The sequence below is a fragment of the Parambassis ranga genome, chromosome 10, assembly GCF_900634625.1.
Source record: "Parambassis ranga chromosome 10, fParRan2.1, whole genome shotgun sequence".
Taxonomy (NCBI): domain Eukaryota; kingdom Metazoa; phylum Chordata; class Actinopteri; family Ambassidae; genus Parambassis; species Parambassis ranga.
The window spans coordinates 224647-243005 of NC_041031.1; the positions used below are offsets into that span (position 1 = coordinate 224647).

Here is an 18359-nt window from a genome sequence, read left to right on the forward strand (position 1 = left end):
TTCACTTCATTCTTATAAAGGGAAACAGAATTACAGAGGATTTTGTACAACCTATGTAGACATAGTCTCCAAGATGGCCTCCCTGTGCGGTATATACAATAGATGTATATAACCAGTGGTGGAATGTAACTAAGTATTTGTACTTCGTTAATGTACTTAAGTAAATTTTTATGTATTTATACTTCACCTAAGTAAAAATAATAGTGCATACTTTTACTCCAATACATTTTGCAGCTCTTCTGTACTTCTCTGTACTATCTGTACTTTCTACTCCAATACAAATCTTTACAATGTCTGTAGTTACAAGTACATTTATGAATGCAGTTGGGTTCATACAGCTGTGCTGGACTGTACTGCTGGACTGATGTGAGGTCAGACTCTGCATGGAGGTGGTGTGCTCTGGCTCAGTGAGCTATGACACTGTCTAACACAGGTCCATCCATTAATGTCTGATTAACATGAATCATAACATTAATCTAAGGCAGGAACACTGACACAGTAAACATGCTGAATGCCTGTTTTTTTATTACCAGCCTCTCTGTTCACTTTATGCCCACAGCCTGCCTCATGACACACAGACCTGTCCATAGCTGCTTCTGGGTACATTTCAAAGCTTTCTGTACTGAACATGTACATTAACTACACATGGTCCATTTTAATTTAAGATGATTTCTTTGATTATTTTAACCTGTTCAGATCCTTTGCAATGGAAATCAATAATATATATTCAGTGCGTGAGTACCTTTACTTTTAATACTTTAAGTACATTTAAAAGTCAGTACTTTAGACTTTACTTATGTAGGATTGTTGATGTAGCACTTCTACTTTTACTCGAGTATATATTTTGCTGGTTATTTGTACTTTTACTTAAGTACCAAGCTTCAGTACTTCCTCCACCACTGTATACAACATATACATCACCTAGATATTGACAGTTAAGCAGGCTCATAACGGGTCAATTAGGACTTTTCATCGCAAATTTACAAAGGAAAGACAGATTTGTTTGCTACTCGCGGTAAACTAGCTTTGGGACAGGAAGGCTCTCCAGCATGCAATAAAAACAGCAGTGGCTCAGGCTGGCTGTCCAAACATTTGAATATCAACTGTATACAATTTAAGATTTCAAGTTCAGGTAAACCGTTACAGCGATGTAACCTGAGGGGGTTTGAATCTAAAATGGTATTTAGGCTGTAGGGTGGATTGGCTTCTGAACAGGGACCTGCCCATCACTTTACCTTTGTACAGAATCGGATGAAACACATGTAAATGTAGTGTAGGCTGTCCATGACTGTAAGATGTGTTTACATTCCAATTTATGCAGAACTAGTAACTCATGTATTTGCACTTCTAAGACTTCATTTGTGCTTTGTTTACATGCTTGCGGTGGACCCGGATGTGACGTCACGTCACTACCTGCGTACAACAGCTGATCCCGATCGGTTCAGTCGGTCGTGTGGTTTTCAGACGTTTGTGATGTGTGGAACCGCCGCCACAGTCCGGCTCACTCACTGCTGATACTGAGCAGGGACCCGCGGTCCGTCAGTAAACGCCAGGCCTGCTCGTTTCGGTGATGCATCCTCGAGGCCTGCCTGCGCTGCTAAGCTAATTTAGCCGTCACCGTTAGCATGAATGTAAACTGCTGTTGAAAGTGAAACGGTCTGGGAATATCTTTTCATATGATGAACGCCTGACAGACATATATGTATGCGTCTGGTGGCTGTGGGTGTGCAGCACGTCTCTGTAGGGCACAGGCGCAAAGCACCTCTCGTCCGACTGGAAGATGTGGTTGAAACTGTTCTTCCTGCTCTTGTATTTCATCGTGTTATTCATGCTTGCGAGGATTTTTGAGACAGTGGTTTGGTATGAGACTGGTATGTTCGCTACGCAGCTGGTCGACCCAGTTACTCTGAGTTACAAGAAGTTGAAGACCATTCTGGAGTGTCGTGGGCTGGGATACTCCGGGTTGGCTGAGAAGAACGATGTCAGCGAGCTGGTGGAGAAGTCAGGTAAGAGTCGGTGCTGGGTTCGTCTGTTCGGCTCTGTAAGCAGACGTCATTAAAATGTTACCAAGGATGTGGCAACAAGCGCTCATCATAACTGCGGTCAAGCCTACGTTTTTGAACGCGACCTTAGTCTAAACATTATGGTAAAAATGCATACGACGCACTTGCACACTATTGCAAAGGTTCTGTTTAATTTAGGGTGGTTATAAAACTGTTACTGTTTACTTTTTCAACCATTGATAGTCAAAGTATTTTAAGCATCAAATCTGTCCCGATAGGGCCCAATCTGATTGGATTACACAACTGCGACTGATGGCTGCTGTTCCATCATGTGGATGGCTCTATGTCATGATTATGACATAAATTAATATACCACTTTTAAATATATTTATTTGTGCTCACAACATGATTTGTTTGCATTTGTTTTTATTTAAATGCAAATGCATCCTTCTATGACCAGAGGCGTCACAGCAGTCTGTTTTTATGCACACGCATCATTGTAAGCCCTGAAAGTCTGTCATTCCCTGTGCTTCTCCACATCACAGAACATGACCTCTCACATGAACAGGTAGTGACTGGCAGTGTGACGTAGATGCAGAGCAGCAAGGCACAATGAAATTGTGTTAGCAGCTCTTGGCGTAAGGCACACAGGTAGACACATGGAATGAAAAAAAGGCTTAATATATCTAAATAAATATAAAATAGATTAAAGAATAAAAGCAGTAAAACTAACAGTTCAAATTAACTTTTTTAAAGTGACAGTATGAATATATTGCAGCATATTAATGTTCAAAAGTACAGTCTGTCGGTGGGAAAGGGGGGTGATGGATTTCACAGTTCTGGGGATGAAGCTGTGTCTCAGTCTGTTGGTGTGAGTTCTAATGCTCCTGTACCTCTGTCCAGAGGGAAGAGGTACAAACGGTTCGTGTCCTGGGTAGGTGGGGTCTGCAGCTATACAACCAGCCCTTCTTTGAATCCGGCTGTCGTATATGGAGTCCAGCTGTGGGAGAGGACTCCCCACAATCCCCTGTGCTGCCTTCACTAACCCACTGTGCAGCTCCCGAACCACACTGTTGCACTCAGACAGAGGATGCTTTTTATTGAGGCTCTGTAGAAGTTTGTCAGAAGCTGAGGGGAGAGTCTAGTCCTCTTGAGCTTCCTGAGGAAGAAGAGCCTTTGTTGGGCCTTCTTCACCAGGTGGGACAAGTGCAGGGACCAAGACAGGTCAGATGTGATGTGGATGCCCAGGAACCTGATGTTGTCCACACGCTCCACCTCCTCCCCATGAATGAGGAGAGGGATGTGTTCCATCCTCCTGGAAGTCCACAATGACCTTGGTCTTGCTAGTGTTCAGGACAAGGTTGTTGTCTGAACACCATCCTGTCAGGTGCTGGATCTCCTCTCTGTAGTGAGTCTCATCATTGTCTGTTATGAGACCCACTACGGTGGTGTCATCTGCAAACTTCACAACCATGTTTGTGGGATGAATGGCAGAACAGTCATGCGTGAACAGGGTGAAAAGACCCCTGCGGTGTGCCTGTGCTCATCAGTGTGGATGAGGTGGAGTCCCCAATTCTCACCATTTTGAGGCCTGTTGGTGAGAAAGTCCTTGATCCAGAAGCACAGAGAGCCAGGCAGTCCCAGGTTGTGGAATTTCAGTGTCAGCTTGTCTGAACTGAAGTCCACAAATATCCTGTTACGACCCTGGCTCAGGGACACCCGAGTGGACGTAACATATCGAAACGTAGGTGTTGGGATGCTCCAGGTGAGTCAGGGCAGTGTGCAGTGCTAGAGAGACTCTGTCAACCGGTGCTCCCTGTATTCTCCCTGTTTTGCTGTTGTTGTCTGCACTGTTTGGTTAAACATGTTGTCTTAGTGATGTGCAAATGAAGCAATGAATCAGTATTGAACCACTTCATAAATTGTCTCGAGTATGGGTTCATTCATTAAAAGCTTTGTTTTAGTGACATCTTGTGGTGAAATAGGAGATAGCAACACAATGCCATGATTATTGGTTTGTGATGTACATATATTTTTGTAAAAATTGATTAACAGTTGGTCAATTATTTAACAAATGAATTGTAGTAGTTGGGAGAAGTAGTGTTGATGTGCTTGGATGGTAATTCAGTATCATGTCATGTCAGCCAGCTCTGTGTCTCACAGCGGACCTGTTCATACTGGTCAGCATGTACAGCAGAACAAGGTTTGGCACCCTTTTTTGGGGAACTAGGTACAGCTTCCAGAGGCCTGAGAGTAGACACACCCCCGTGATACACATGTACACATGTATGATACCAAACAAATATTCCTTCTACACTGTCAAAACCATCTTACATCACCGAACTTGTCCTGGAAAATGATTTTAGTGAAGAGTGGGAACCTATCTCATGCAGTTTTGAATATACTGTATATAAACACCGAGTGTATGGTAAATACCTGTGATGCTCAGATATCAAATTAATATAATAAGAAAAACACATTGCCAAACGACATGCAATAAAAAAGACATCTATGCAGAAGTTCGTTTTAACCTAATCCTCTTCTTTTTCCTAAGGTACTGTTAGATCGCACCTTCGCAGCTTAGAGACTACATGGACTAGAACTGTTGTTTATATCTCTGCCTGCTATGTTTGTGGGCTTACATATAACACATATTGTATGTTGAATGGTGTTGGGGACTTAAGGATGACACGTCATATAATGGCACTTTGCTCCCTCCTAGGTGAGTTGACACAAGGGGAGCTGTACTCAGCCATCAAGAAAGAGAAGGAGCAGACAGTGGCAGGAGATTCAATTCACTTTAGTGGAGAATTGCATTTCTATGAACTAGTTGAAGACACTAAAGATGGGATCTGGCTTGTTCAGGTAAGTGGACATTTAAGTACAGTGAACAGGAATACTACACTGTATGAGTTTTTTTAAAAGTCTTTCTGAATAGCTTAAGTTTTACAATAGTGCCACACTAGCTTCACTTTAATGTACATGTAAATCTGCAAATCTAGAATGTTGTGAGCTTACACTGAGGATGGCTGGCAACTGGGGGTCTGTTTCGCCAAACTGATTTTTGAGCATTGCTTCCACACAGATTACAGTGTATAAGTTAGGGAAGGCAACAGCTTTTCTATGGACAATCCAGTATGTGTACACTGGCACACATTAACATGATAAACATCCCTGCTTAACAGTCTCATCAGCTTTCACTAAATACTTCTGAAATTTCTGAATTTACTGTGGTATGGTAATGATTGTGTATGTATATAAGGATGAATTCTGACTGGTTGACTTCTATAACTGCTAAGCTGGCTTGGTTTTATATCCTGCAAATGTGCACAACTTTTTACCATCATTTTGACAACCAGTCATCTGTGAATTAGTCTGTATGTGTATTTTTATTTTTAATTATTTACAAAGGTGCTTAAAGGGCTTGTGAGGGGCAGGCAGGATAGGGGATCAACCTGCTAACCTTGTGGTTAGTGGACACTTACCACCTGAGGCACAGCTGTCTCTTTTAACTAAAGATCGTGCTATGTGTTATTCAATGCTGAATATGGTTTACATTCAAAGGGGTTGAAGCAAGGCAACTGGACTTGTAGAGTTTTCTTGAAGACGTTTCTGACGACTTTTAAATGTACTTTATTGTCAAGCTAACAGGCAGGTACAAACCCTACAGTTGCATTATTAATTACAACTGGGCATGCCACAATAACTGTATACACATGTCCATGTATGAATAATGCACAATGCTCAGTTTAGAGTCGGTAAAATACACAACATAAAAGCTGTACTTAAAGGCTCAGTAGTCAGATTTACAACCCTCTGTGACCTTGTCACGTCCCTCTGTGTCTGCAGGTCATTGCCAATGATCGGGATGCTCTCCTCAGTCAGTCCAGCTGGGGGAAGATGGTACAGAAAGTGTCTCAGTTTGGAATCAGAACTGGAACCTTCAACTGCTCTAATGACTACAGGTGAGAAAGTGTCACAGCACAAAAGCAATCAACAGTTACTCTAACTTTCTTCACACCAGTGCTGTGTTCCAGTAACCACATCACTCCTTCTTACTGTTCTCAAAACGTCCATTTATTCTTCATACATGACTGTTAAATTATGGCCTCGCCACATGGGGTCCTAAATTTTGAATCTGTAGCTCTCATAATTTAAACATTCTAAATTAAATGATTACTGCCACATGTATCATTGTCATATTTCACTATATATGTTGTCTCATATGTCTTGACAGCTCAGTCATTTGACACATCTTCCTTTATGCAGGATAGTGGGTTGGATTCTACTACATCAAGAAGGATTTGATCTAGTATGCCAAAAGTACCCAAATGTAAACATGCCAGTACTTTTGGCATCCTACATACTCCTCAACAATGCCGACATTACATAAAGCACAAAAGAAGCCTCAATGAATAATGAAGTGGTTCTACTTGTTCTGGGCAGATTTTTCTTGCTATTAAGTTATCATAATGTCATAATACCTGTTTTATGTTGACAATGTGTTCATCTTAGAGTCTTTATTAATAGGTTCTACATGTTGTGCCATACTAACACAGTGGCTCTCCATGCTATCCATCAGGTCATGCATCAAGCGTGGCTGGCTGCGCTCCACTCTCATCATGTCTGTTCCTCAGACTTCATCATCAAAGGGCAAAGTCATGCTGAAAGAGTATAACGGCCACACCATGGAAACTGAACATATCTTCCGCTGGATGACCTCACATGTGGCTCATCGAATCAAAACCCTCAGTCACTCTGAGCAGCTGATGAAGGAGTGGAGCTTTGACCCAGCTCACCCTGTGAAAATGTTTCTGTTCGCCCATCTTTCCCAGCCCCCTGCTTTCTTCTCTTCACTGTCTGTCAAATTCACTGGCAGGATTGAGTTTATCTTTGTGGACGTTCGTCACTGGAACAACCACAGCAGCCTGTCGGAGATCGGTGTGAAGCAGAGTCCTGCATACATCCTCAACATGCCGGAGGGCGTTTATCACTATGGCAACAGGTGGTAAATAAATATATAGAAATGATTATTTACAGGCAGAATTCATGTGTCTTTAATGACCGCTGTTTCATTTCCTGTTTTTCTTGTCCTCTTCTCTTCTCTGCAGCACTGGGGAGTTCCTGTCCCTTGCTGCGATGGATACTTTTCTGCGCTCAGTCCAGCCAGAGGTTAATGATCTTTTTGTCCTCAGTCTGGTGCTCATCAACTTGCTGGCCTGGATGGACCTCTTCATTACACAGGTCACTTGCTCCTTCAGACACAGTACTGAACATTGCTGGGATTTTTGGGGGGAGTTAAGTACTTTAATATTGGATACAAAGGTGCTCTGATCAATTGGGCCCCGGTCATAACTGGTGAGTATTGGCTTTAAAATTGATAGCTGTACCCATAAAGGCAGAGCAGTGGAGCAATAGTTTGATTAATTATTGATTAATTATAATTATCATTAATAAAATAGGTTTCTAACTACATCCATATGCTTCGTGCTATTAGAACCAATCAAATACCAAACTCTTCTGCTTTTAAGGACATGGGTGCTTGTATTTTGATTAAAATTTAAATATTAGACTTTTTGCAATCTCTATTAGTTTTTTAACTGCAGGTTAAAAATCAAGTCAGTTTTTGGCCGTACAGTGTGTACTGTGTGGAATAATGAATGGATTGTGTCAGTGGTAAAATTGGTAACTGGCTCTATATTAGCAGTGCCTGATAGCTAAAGGCTCGTCCTCCTATTCTACTTTTCTAATCCTAGGAACTACAAGTAAACCTGCACTCTGAGATCTAAGAGTTCTATTAGGAACATACGGTACTATCAGGTCCTGCTGATACAATGGAGCTAGTCCATGTAGAGCCTTGTAGGTAAGGAGAAAGATTTTGAAGTTTTTGAGCCCACTGGGAGCCAGTGAAGAGACAGGAGAGATATGATCCCTTTGCTGATTCCTTTTAGAACTCTAGCTGCTTATTCTGGATCAACTGCAGACTGTTAATGGAGTAATGTGGACATCCTGACACTATGGAGTTGCAGTAGTCCAGTCTAGAAGTAGCAAAAAAAAATGGACTGCCAGGCGCGCCACAGGCTAGGGTGAAGTGTCTTGCCCAAGAACACACAACAGTGACTAGGGAGGAGTTGGGATCGAACCACCAACAACCCTGCTATCCCACTGCGCCACTGTTGCCCCCCAAATTATTACAGAGGTGAAAGTGAGTGTTTAATATGAGAGATAAACTACATGTCTTGATCAAAGATAACTCAGAGGTTCCTCACAGTCGTACTGGAGGCCAGAGTAATGCCATCCAGAGAGAGAATGTTATCATCAATCTACTTCTGAGATGTTTGGAGCCAAAAACAATGACCTCAGTTTGTAGTTTAATTTGTAGGTCATCAAGTCTTTTATGTCATGACTACAGGCATTTTAAGTCATGCCTGTAGTCTGAGTAACCGCTCTGTTTTTCAGGTTTCGTGGATAAATACAGCTGGGTATCATCAGCATAACAATGAAAGTTTATACCGTGCTTCTGAATGATATTTCCTAGAGGGAGCATGTAGAGGGTGAACAGGATCGGTCCAAGCACTGAACCCTTTGGAACACTGTTATTAACCCTTGTACGGGAGGAGACATTGTAAAATGTCAGATAAATATGATTTAAATATGATTTAAACTGTGAAAAGTGTAGTGCTGGTCCTGTAATCCTAATCTCATGTTCTAATCTGTGTACTAAGATGCTGTGGTCTACAGTGTCAAAGGCAGCACTGAGATCCAGTAGAACAAGTACAGAGAAAAGTCCATGGTCTGATGCCATGAGGAGGTCATTAGTGACTTTAACCACTGCTGTTTCTGTGCTGTGATGGGCCCTGAATCCAGACTGGAACACATCAAAGAGACTGTTCCTATGCAGGTGGTCATTTAACTGACTTACAACCACTCTTTCAAGTATTTTAAAAATAAAGGTGAGGTTGGAGATCAGTCTATAGTTTCCTAAGATGTCTGGGTCCAGTGAAGGTTTTTTAAGTCTAGGAATGATCACACAGATTAAAAGCCTGTGATCCTGTTGTTAGAGACAGGTTGATCGGGCCTAATATGGAGTCTCCTATCAGAGGAATAGCATCCTTCTAAAAGACAGGTAGTAGGTTTAGATTTATTGATGCTGGTGGTCAGCTTGGGGAGGTCTATGGGCACGAAGCAGTCCAGAGTTAGATTAGGATCTGTTTCTAGAAGTAGCGGTGTATTCTCAGCGGTCGCAGAGAGGTCATGGTTGATTTTTTTCTCTAATATTAGTACATTTATTTGGCAAAGAATCTCGTGACGTCTTCACTACTAAGAGCTGCAGAAATTGCAGGCTCCACAGAGCCTGTGGCTCTTTATCAGCCTGGCTACAGTGTTAAAGAGAAGCGTAGGTGTTTCTTGTTTTTTTCTATTAATGATGAGTAGTAAGCTGTCCTAGCTTTACGAGAAGGGCCTTCTTATACGTCTTAAACTGTCTCTTCAGGCCCTTTGGGATTCATCTGATTTAGAGGAACACCACTCTCTCTCCATCCTTCGTGTAGACTGTTCCAACGATCGGATATTTGAGTTGTACCACAGAGCTTGCCTCTTCTGATTTGTAGTGTTCTTCTTCAGTGGAGCAATGCTGTCTAAAACTGAGTGTAATGTGTCTGCAGTGTTATTGATACAGCAGTCAATTTCTGCAGGAGTAACATTTAAATTAATACTCCCTTTAGTACTTATACATCGGACTTCAGGGAGTAATGGTAGGATTGCTGTCCTAAACTGTGATACGGCGATAGGTCTGGAATTGTAAAATCAAAAGTCATTAATGAGACCACACTAGCAGGTTCTTAGTTTCTAGGCTGTATGTGAGAACCAGATCGAGTGTGTGATTGTGACAGTGTGTGGGTTCATTTATTAACTGAGCGAATGATTGTTTACGGATGTAAACATGGTTCTATGAATGAAGTGAACCTGTAACCCTGTGACTACAACCCTCGGTTCAGAAGCGTTATGGTTAATTCACCCAGCCAATCACCGAAAGAGAGTGACCTAGACGGTTACAGGTTCACTTCATTCATAGAACCGTGTTTACATCCGTAAATGTTCTATTTCATATCAGTGGACCTGTAACCCTGTGACAACAAAATGCCAAATCAGTCACAAACAAGGTGAGTGGCACCCAACAGCTGTCAATAACAGAACAGAGCACAGCAACAATTGCAGGCAAATGCAATATAATCTATTACACGGTTGTTGAACAGAAAGTGATTCTGGGACAACCATTGAAGTGATGGGCAAGTAATACTACCCAGAACATAATAAGCTCCATAAGAAATGAAGAAACAAAAAAACAAATTATCTTTATGTACAGCACATATAGTTTGACAATAAAACTGACTGTGACTTTGACAAACGTCACCCATCCATCACAGCTCCTAGAACAGCTGAGGGGATGGTGGATGCAGGCAGGTTTAGCCTATAAAACCTGGTAAAGGTTGAGGAGGATGCCCAACCGGCAGCATCACACATCTTTTCTAGTGACGCACCTCTAAACAGTGCCCATGATGCAGCCATCCCGAGTAGAGTGGGCGACCACTCGTGATGGGGGAGGTTGCCCCGGCTGTGTATATAGGCCAGTGCAAAGAGGTCAACCATCCAATGGGCAAGACGATGTTTCATTACAGGCCTGCCCACTGTGACCTCACCATAAATCATAAACAGATTGTTAGTGGAAGGATGGGACTGAGTGTGGTCTACATATGACCTAAGAGCCCTCACAGGACACAAACAGTGAAGTCTGTCGTCCTCCCCCGTATGGTGTGGCGGAGGATAAAACGACTCCAAAGGGGTCCAGTGACAAAGTTGGGAGACGGTCTATAGTTGGATATTCGGTGGATGGCCTGGAAAGGCACCAAATGAACCACCCCATCGTTTTCACCAAACTGCAGGCAGACCGTACCAACTGAGAGGGCAGCCAGCTGGCTCACCCACTTAGCCAAAGTGATGGCAACCACAAAAATAGCCTTCAGGCTGAGAAGGCGAAGGTCCAGACCAGACAATGGTTCAAATGGAGGCAAGCAGAGCACCCGGAAGACCATCAGAGATCCCAGGAAGGGAGCAACATCCCCTTTCTGGGGCGCTGCCTCCTCACACCTCTGTGTGGCAAAGGGGATGCGCTCCCAGAGTCAAGCCATCACACCTGCCATGAGCAGAAGAAACAGCAAGAGCCCCTTAATAGGGGACTCTGACTGTCCCTGGCCTAACAGACGCTAAAGGAAGAACAGTATCATAATCATGCAACAGGATAAGGGATCAACTGTCCTCTCAGAACACCACTCAAACACCCTCCACCTACAGGCATACAAGCACTGAGTGGAGGGAGCCCGTGAAGCCTGTAAGGTAGCCACTACATCATTATCCAGCCCAAGATCACGCCATCGGCGCCATTCAAGGCCCACTCATGAAGGCTCAGGGACTTTGGCCGAGAGTGCCACACCCTGCCTTGCGCTTGTGACAATAAATCTGTCCTAGTGGGAAGCTGCCAACTCCTGGAGCTTGGCCATCCAAGGCCTCTGCGGCCATTTCGGGCCACCAAGAGCACACAGGCCTGCAACAGCCTTACCCGGTGGAGGAAGGCTGGAAGTAGAACTGATGAAGCTGCTCGGATGAGCAGTGAAACGCCAAGTAAAACTCTACAAATCCAGACGCCTTGCTTCAATCTTCCCTACATATATGACCTGGATGATTGAGAATCGTCATCAACAAGTGGATGGAAAGGCATACAACAGCACCTGAGGCCATGAAAGGCTCAGTGCGTCGGCCCCTGTGGACCACAGAGGACAATGGGCATTGTCCGCTGTGGCAAAGAGATCCACTGAGGCTTAGCCGAAGCTGCGCCAGATCTGGTGAATTCACCAGGATGAGGGCCCATCCTTGACAACAGGTCTGCTGCTGCATTCATGGTGCCTGAGAGATAGAAGGCCCTCAGAGACATTCCCTCTGACCAAGCACACAAGAGAGGAGGGCACGCAAGGTCGGTGACCTCAGACCGCCCTGATGGTTGATGTAAGACACCACCGCAGTACTGTCTGTCCTCACCATGACCTTCCTGTCCTGTAAAGCTGGCAGGAAGGGCCACAAGGCGGTTGATGTGCCAAGTGGAGTGCACCGGACCCCAAAGGCCGCGGGCAGACCTGCCTTCTAAGACAGCACCCCAGCCCGTCAGGGAGGCATCCGTAATCTTAAGCCGTTCTCTGAAATGTTCGAGGAATAACCCACTGGTGACGCATAGACTGAGAACGGAGTCTCAATTCCTGAGCTTCCGGCAGGGGAGAGAACCCTGCCCAATAAATTTGACCAGTCACCATCTTCAGCTTCAGATATAATTCCAGCCTTCTATTAAACTTTAGTTTGACAATTTCTTCATCCTTTTCAAGACATACACCTGACTAAATCTTTAAAAAATTCTTTCAGATTTTATTCTCTTCAACATATTCAGAGCAGATACTTCAACATTAAGCAAGCATTTTCTTCTAAAAAGCTTGTTCTAGTTCAACATGGTCCTGCACTGAGGCACGCGCTACTTCCAGGTACCTTTTGTTAATATGTTATTAAAAGACACCTGTGAGGAAGACAAAAGATAAATTAATTTGTAGAATTAGAAACGATCACAGTTAAGGTTTACACCAACTCTAACCAGGTTTATGCCTTGGGTATAGTGATTAATTAATTCATATTAAATTTAATTCAGCCCCATTGCTGACTGCAACAAACATGCCAGTTACACACATTTACACTTAATCATGTTATTCAGTCATTTGCCTCTTAAACATGCACAGACACACATGTCTATATCTAACACTGCATCATGTCCTTTTCATCTCCATGTAGTCAAAGACAGACAGGCAGACACAGACTTTATTGATCCCGCAGATTGAAATTACAGCAGCAAAGAACACAGTAGAACAGAATTATTTAATATTATTGGAATAAGTAAAACATAAAGAAAGTAGAGTTAAAGCAGGTCTGGCAGGTCTTAGCAATTCCAGCAATATAAAAAAAAATATAAGTGGCAATGTAAGTGGCAGAATAAGGTGTACAATTAAGGCAAACCATGTAAAGAAGAGTAAAGATCTTGATAACTTGTGGTCATTAGTGTCTTAGTAGCGAATATTTCAGGTTGACAGTGGCAAGAAGCCGCATAGCTATGCTAAAGTTTAGGAATTTATCGGCCCTATGACAGACTTCCTGTTAATATCAGAGACACCTTCAAGCAAGGGTGTAGTTTTAGTATGGATGGAGGGGACGCAACCCCACCAATAATTTGATTCCTTCCTAAAAAACAGATTTTCATTGGGTGCAGGAAGGGTTAAATTCTGTTGGAATCTTAGGTCCCCACCAATGTCAAAAGCAAAACTACACCCTTGGCTTTAAGAGATATTTCTTAAATGTAGGTCTGTATGTGTCGGGTCTAATTGGGACCCAGATGTCATTCTAGGGTGTGCTGCTAGGGCATCTGGCCATGCCTATTGTGACCACAGTGAAATACAAATATATAAATTTAGGGATTGAATTTTGGTGACTTATTGAATAAGTTCAAGCCCCCTGTAGCAGCCAGCCCTATCTGTTGGCCAAAATGAGATGTTTACAGGTCGTCTGTGCAATGCAGTGTCATTGTGTGTTTCACACTGCGTTACTACAGTATAAATGAGAAACTTAAATTAAACTACATCGTCAAATTGGCTACGCTTGGCCTTTTTGGAATGTGCCATTGATCAATTTAGAGCTAATATTGGCCTATTAGGATCTGCAACTATTGATTGGAGCACCCTTAATCAGCTAACACTGATACACTGATACTGATCTATGATAGGCCAGTGTCATAAGATCAAATATTGGTTTGGCTCTAATATACAGGTGCATCTCAAATATTGGAATATTGTGAAAAAGTTCAATGTTTTCCATCAGTAAAAAGTGTAATAAGCTAGAATCATCACACACAATCTAAAATGCATAATGATTCTACCAAGCAATTTTTCTGTTGTAACTTTTTCTTACAGCTTAAAAATGTAAGTGTATTGTGGTGTGGTTGGCAGCAGGCAGACATTGCATTCAAATTTTATTTAGAGTTTGACAAGATTACGTTTCAAGCAGTACTGGGTATTGTACGATGCACATAAGCACAATCTTGGAAAAGACTGCTGACTTGACAACTGTCAAGTAGTGTAAGCCTCAGTGGGTCATTGCTGAAAAGGAGTTGGCAAACCTTCACTGAATGAGTCACTGACCAGCTGAACAGCCACTCGGTAAAACCATATTCAGGAAAGGACACTGTGTCATTAGTGTCAAGCCCGTCTTAGGCCATTTTTCCTAGAAGAAGAAAACCAACACTTCAGCAGTCTTTATGCATCCATGCCATGTCACAATGGTGCAGAAATGTTGGTAAAGAAACCTCACCCAAGTGTTACATAAATTAACACACTTTACAAACGTTGACCATTTAACCATTGATGAGGTGAACTAAAAGATCTGTCAGTGGGTGGAACATATTAGGCAGCAAGTGAACAGTTTGTCATCAGAGAAGCAGAGAAAAGGGGCAAGCATAAGGACTTGAGTAAGTTTGACAAGGTCTAGACTGGGTCAGAGCATCTCCAAAACTGCAGCTCGTGTGTGGTGTCCCCAGTCTACAGTGATTATTATCTATCAAAAGTACTGGTACACTGGTGAACCGGCGACAGGGTCATGGATGGCAGAGGCTCATTAATGTGGGGAGTGAAGGCTGGATGTGTGGTCTGATCCAACAAATGAGCTACTGTTGCTCAAACTGCTGAAGAAGTTAATGCTGGTGCTTATAGGTGTCAGAACACACAGCACATCGCAATTTGTTATGTATGGACCTGCATAGACAGACCAGTCAGGGTGCCCAAGCTGACCCCTGTCCAGTACTAAAAGCACCACAATGGACAAATAAGCATCAGAACTGAACCCTGAAGCAATGGTAGAAGGTGGTCTGGTCTGACGAATCATGTTTTCATGTGGATCACGTGGATAGCTAGCTGCATGTGCACCACTTCCCTGAGGAACACATGGCACCAGAATGCACTATGGGGGAAAAGGCAAGCCAGCAGAGGCAGTGTGATGCTTTGGACAATGTTCTGCTGGGAAAGCTTGGGTCCTGCCATCCATGTGAATGTTACTTTGACATGTACCACCTACCTAAGCCCTGTTGCAGACCATGGAAATAGTATTCCCTGATGGCTGTGGCCTCTTTCGGCTGGATATTGCGCTGTGCCACAAAGCAAAAATGGTTCAGGAATGGTTTCAGGAGCCTACAGCAAGTTTGAGGTGTTGACTTCTCAATCCAATCCAGCATCTGTGTGATGTACTGGACAAACATGTCAGATCCATGGAGGCCAGATACCAGAGCATACCTTCAAAGGTCTAGTGGAGTCTGATCCAATATCTGAACAGGTCAGAGCTGTTTTGGGAGCAATAATATGGCCAACACCATATTAGGCGGGTGGTCATAATTATAATATATGCTGGTGACTTTTGTGCTTTTACATAAGACTGTCAAGGATATCTTTTTACATTAGCATAGTTATTCAGTTTTCTATTGTGCACTTTATTAATATGTGTACTATGTAATAACCTTCATACACAGGGTGCAACGGTCAAACGATTTGTAGTCCTGATCCGAACACTTGGAACCTACAACTCCATACTCTTGGTGTCCTGGCTTCCTGTTCTGGTAGGCAATCTTTTACAATACACCATTCTTGTTACTGACTTTACTGATTTCTTGTGTTTTCATTGCTACAAAGCAATAAAACTTCTTCTGTTTTTTTGTTTTTTTCTTAATTCTAATAAAGGATTTTCTTATCTGAAAACACATAGGAAAACACAAGGAAGACAAGACTATCAAAATAAAACAGCAAACAAGACTAAACCACAAGGAACATAACACAAACGGGGCAATCAAACACATAAACAAGGGATTCAGCTTACATGTGCTGATACAGAGGCAGGCACGCAGCAGAGTTACATTCACAATTTAAAGGCTCTGAGGTTAATTTATCTCCTTATACCTGAAACACATTTTAAGCTACAGAAATGATTAACAATAAACATTTTGACTCTTGATTCATTTGTGCTTTTCATCTTTAAAACTTTGTTTTAACAATTTAACATCAAAATGTTTCAATGCCTTAACCTTTTCAGTTTCAGATACAATTTCAGCTTTAACTGACTGTCAAAGCAGACATTTTCTGTGTAGTGGTTGTTAAACAAAGAAAATTGTAATGCAGTCCTAGTCCACATGAGCAAACAAATGTTCCAGCACTTGGTTGACATTCCAGACAACTCTAATGGAGTGTCAGTTTCTCAATATAATGTTTTGCATCAAAGTCGCCTCTGAGCACAAAGTGTTAGAAAACATTAAAAGCAGTTTTAAATTAGCTGAATTGATCACTAATTATGGATTGTTCCCTCCATTTAGGCTCTTCTACAGCTGCCCTATCTGGACACTTTTTATGGCTACAGTCTAAAGCTGCTTCGGTATGCTGACACCACCACGTTGGCCAGCCTTGTGAGAGCTGATTGGACCTTCTACTCATCCCACCCAGCTCTCTTCCTATCCACCTACCTGGCTCATGGCCTGCTGGTCGACTACTTTGAGAAGAAAAGGCGCTGTGGTGCTAGGAGCCAGGAGGACAGCACCACCAATCTAGAGTGGCTGGCCAGTTTGTGGGACTGGTACACTTCCTATTTGCTTCACCCCATTGCATCACTACAGCAGTTTCCATCTGACCACTCAGACTGGGAGGACGATCCCAACTTCTTATTAGAGCATTTGGCTTTCCCTGATCTTTGGCTTCGCCCACTAGTAAACATGGACTACATTAAAGCACTACCAACCTGGAGGCTCAGGGCTGTTGGTCAGCACAGAGGGGAGGTTTCAGAGGACACTGATAGCTCCAACTCAGACACAGAGAGCCGAGAGCAGAGGGATTCCTCTCATGCTCACCCTCCACACAGTCACCAGAGGTCACTGTACAGTCACAACAGCAGCACACAGGCCTCCAGTTATAGCAACATAGGCTCCAGGAGTCAGTGTATGGAGGACGGCTGCAGCACACCTCATCAGCACTGTGATTGCTCAGTGTGGCCCTGTGACATGCTTGAGTGCTCAGAATGTGTGGTGTGTTTGGAAAACTTTGTGAGTGAAGAGCTGCTGATGGGTCTGCCCTGTGGCCATGCCTTCCACCAGCAGTGCATTGTGGTATGGCTGGCAGCAGGCAGACATTGCTGCCCTGTCTGTCGCTGGCCCAGCTACAAAAATAAACAGCAGAAAGCCACACAAATCTCCACAGAAAACACACTACAAGCTTGATCAACTATTCAAGCCTTTAAGTCTCCTCAACCTTATTAAAAGTCTTACTGTTACTGGAGTAAAGAGGGGGAAACATGAAAAGTGACCAGGGCTGTTGATATTAAGTCTTGTTTTCTGTCCTGTTTCCACCATAATTGATAGAACCATCACTTCCCTGTCAGTGGTCTTTGCAGTAATTTATGTAGTCCAATAAAGAAATTTCCATAGTACTTTTTTAACCTTTCAGCATTCTGCTGTTTTTTTATGGCAGTGAGAGACGTCATCTGTATAGAAATATTTCTAACTGCATGAAAGCACTGTCAGCTCTATCCTGCATCATGGTCAACTGCGAAATCAAACCGTCTTCGCTGTATGTGTGGGCATTGTAATTAGCATTGCTTACAGGGAATGGATGTACTTATGTCTTAAGCAACATGGAAAAGTCTACATAAATTCAAACTTGTGGTGAAACAACCCTGCCAACAATCTGCTGTTTACTGTAATGTGAGAATTCCATTTTAAGACAGATTTGCTTAAAACAAATTCCACGTCCCTTTGCTATATGTTTGCTGTTCCCTTTCAATAGCCATGCCTCTGTAGTCGGCTTTGTTTCACCTTTTGAAAACATCTCTATGTTCCTGATGGGGCTTATTCTTGTAAAGCCAGAAGTAACTTTAACAAACCATAAGACAATGTAGATACAAAATAACCATGAAAATAAATATATAAATAAAAATCATCTTTAAAATGCCAGTGGCAGCCTGGACAAAATTTTTTAAGCCTGTATTTTGGCAGTGCTGTCAGATCTTTTACTTAACAGGGTGGTCATTTTTACATAAATAACCTTGGTATAAACACACAGGACTGATTCTACACTGAGACATATACAAATGGAGGTGGCTTATCCATTTAAGAAGTTAAAGCTTAATAAAAAAGCAGTTTTCAAATAATGCAAAAGCCAACTATACTCTGCTGGCAAGCTGCAAAGCTAA

At 42.7% G+C, this 18359-nt stretch overlaps 1 protein-coding gene across 2 annotated transcripts; it reads left to right on the plus strand.

The window, feature by feature from the left end:
• Positions 1-1396: 1396 nt before the first annotated feature.
• On the plus strand, positions 1397-18120 carry rnf103 (ring finger protein 103). 2 transcript variants are annotated; one of them, XM_028415893.1, is made up of 7 exons: positions 1397-2006; positions 4726-4868; positions 5853-5968; positions 6586-7011; positions 7115-7247; positions 15661-15747; positions 16495-18120. In XM_028415893.1, the coding sequence occupies exons 1-7, from the start codon at positions 1781-1783 to the stop codon at positions 17386-17388; spliced, it is 2025 nt and encodes a 674-aa protein (XP_028271694.1). In that variant the 5' UTR covers positions 1397-1780; the 3' UTR covers positions 17389-18120. The 2 variants fall into 2 exon arrangements, with proteins under 2 accessions (XP_028271694.1, XP_028271695.1); XM_028415894.1 differs by having other exon boundaries at positions 6586-7008.
• Positions 18121-18359: the final 239 nt, after the last annotated feature.

Bases quoted from the DNA above. Each gene is read 5' to 3' on its own strand.
- rnf103 (XM_028415893.1), top strand. From the start codon at position 1,781: ATGTGGTTGAAACTGTTCTTCCTGCTCTTGTATTTCATCGTGTTATTC. The intron at 7,012-7,114 runs GTAAATAAATAT...TCTTCTCTGCAG, and splicing joins TATCACTATGGCAACAGGTG to CACTGGGGAGTTCCTGTCCC. The intron at 7,248-15,660 runs GTCACTTGCTCC...CTTCATACACAG, and splicing joins TGGACCTCTTCATTACACAG to GGTGCAACGGTCAAACGATT.